This window comes from Gossypium hirsutum, chromosome D06, assembly GCF_007990345.1.
Source record: "Gossypium hirsutum isolate 1008001.06 chromosome D06, Gossypium_hirsutum_v2.1, whole genome shotgun sequence".
NCBI lineage: Eukaryota > Viridiplantae > Streptophyta > Magnoliopsida > Malvales > Malvaceae > Gossypium > Gossypium hirsutum.
The window spans coordinates 30668241-30669623 of NC_053442.1; the positions used below are offsets into that span (position 1 = coordinate 30668241).

A 1383-nucleotide genomic window follows, 5' to 3' on the forward strand; every position below is an offset into this window, starting at 1 on the left:
AAGACAAGTTAAATGGCTTGAATTTCCTTGACTGGTTTCGTAACTTGAGGATTGTCCTCAAACAAGTACGAAAATTATATGTCATTGAAGAACCCACTCCTTATAAACTAGTATCTAATGCCTCTAGAGCTAACAAGGATACTTATAAGAAGCATCTTGATGAAATGTTAGACATAGGATGTCTAATGCTTGCCACCATAACTCTTGAGCTTCAAAAGCAACATGAGGATATGGTTACCTATGATATGATCTAGCACTTCAAGGAATTATATGACGGGCAAGCACATCAAGGGAGGTACGAAACCTCTAAAGCTCTATTTCGATGCAAAATGGTGGAGGGAACTCTTGTGGGAATTCACATTCTCAAGATGATAGGATATATTGAAAGGCTTGAAAAACTAGGATTCCCTCTAGGTGTGGATTTGGCCACCGATGTCATCCTACAATCGTTGTTGGTTAGTTTTAGCCAATTTTTCCTTAATTTCAACATGAATGAGATTAATAAGACTTTGCCACAGTTGCTCATCATGTTCCGAACTGCTGAAAGTAACATTGAAAAGGCTGGGCCTAAGCCCATTTTGATAGTCCATAAGAATAAGGGCAAAGGAAAGGGTAAAGCTAAGGCAAAGCCTAAGGACAATGGCAAGGCCAAGCCCAACAAAGGAAAATTTGCATTGAAACCTAAATGAGGAATTGCTAAGGAATGAAAATGTTTCCATTGTGGTAAGACCGGACACTAAAAGAGGAACTACCTTGCCTATCTTGAAGAGGTCAAGAAGGCAACAGAAAACGAAGCGTCTACTTCAAGTATTTATGTTATTTATATTAATTTATCAACATCTACTTCTTGGGTATTAGATACTGGATGTGGTTCTCATATTTGTACCTATGTACAGGGACTGTAAAGGAGTAGGAATCTGGCTAAATGAGATGTGGACCTGGGAGTTGGGAATGGAGCAAGAGTTGTTGCATTAACTGTAGGAACACATATTTTATCATTGCCTAGTATACTTGATTTAATTTTTGAGGATTGTTATTTTGTGCCCAGTTTGACTAGAAACATCATTCAATTTCTTGTTTAGACAAAATTGGTTTTGAGATAATTATTAAGAATAATTGTTGTTCATTTTATCTCAATAATGTTTTCTATGGTTTGGCAAAATTTGTGAATGGCCTCTACATTTTAGATCAAGATAGACTCATTTATAACATAAATACTAAAATATCAAAAATAAATGACTTTAATCAAACTTATCTTTGTCATTTTTGTTTGGGCCATAAAAGTGAGAAGCCCATATCAAAGCCCTATAAATATGGGATTTTAGATTCTTTTGTTTTCGAACAATTGGATATATGTGAGTCTTACTTGTTGGGTGAAATGAA

At 35.6% G+C, this 1383-nt stretch overlaps 1 protein-coding gene across 1 annotated transcript; it reads left to right on the forward strand.

Annotated features, from left to right (window-relative positions):
- The first annotated feature begins 329 nt into the window (after nucleotides 1–329).
- On the forward strand, nucleotides 330–689 carry LOC107956170 (uncharacterized). Its single transcript, XM_016891904.1, has one exon. The coding sequence runs from the start codon at nucleotides 330–332 to the stop codon at nucleotides 687–689; it is 360 nt and encodes a 119-aa protein (XP_016747393.1).
- The last annotated feature ends 694 nt before the right edge of the window (nucleotides 690–1383 follow it).

Bases quoted from the DNA above. Each gene is read 5' to 3' on its own strand.
- LOC107956170 (XM_016891904.1), top strand. From the start codon at position 330: ATGGTGGAGGGAACTCTTGTGGGAATTCACATTCTCAAGATGATAGGA.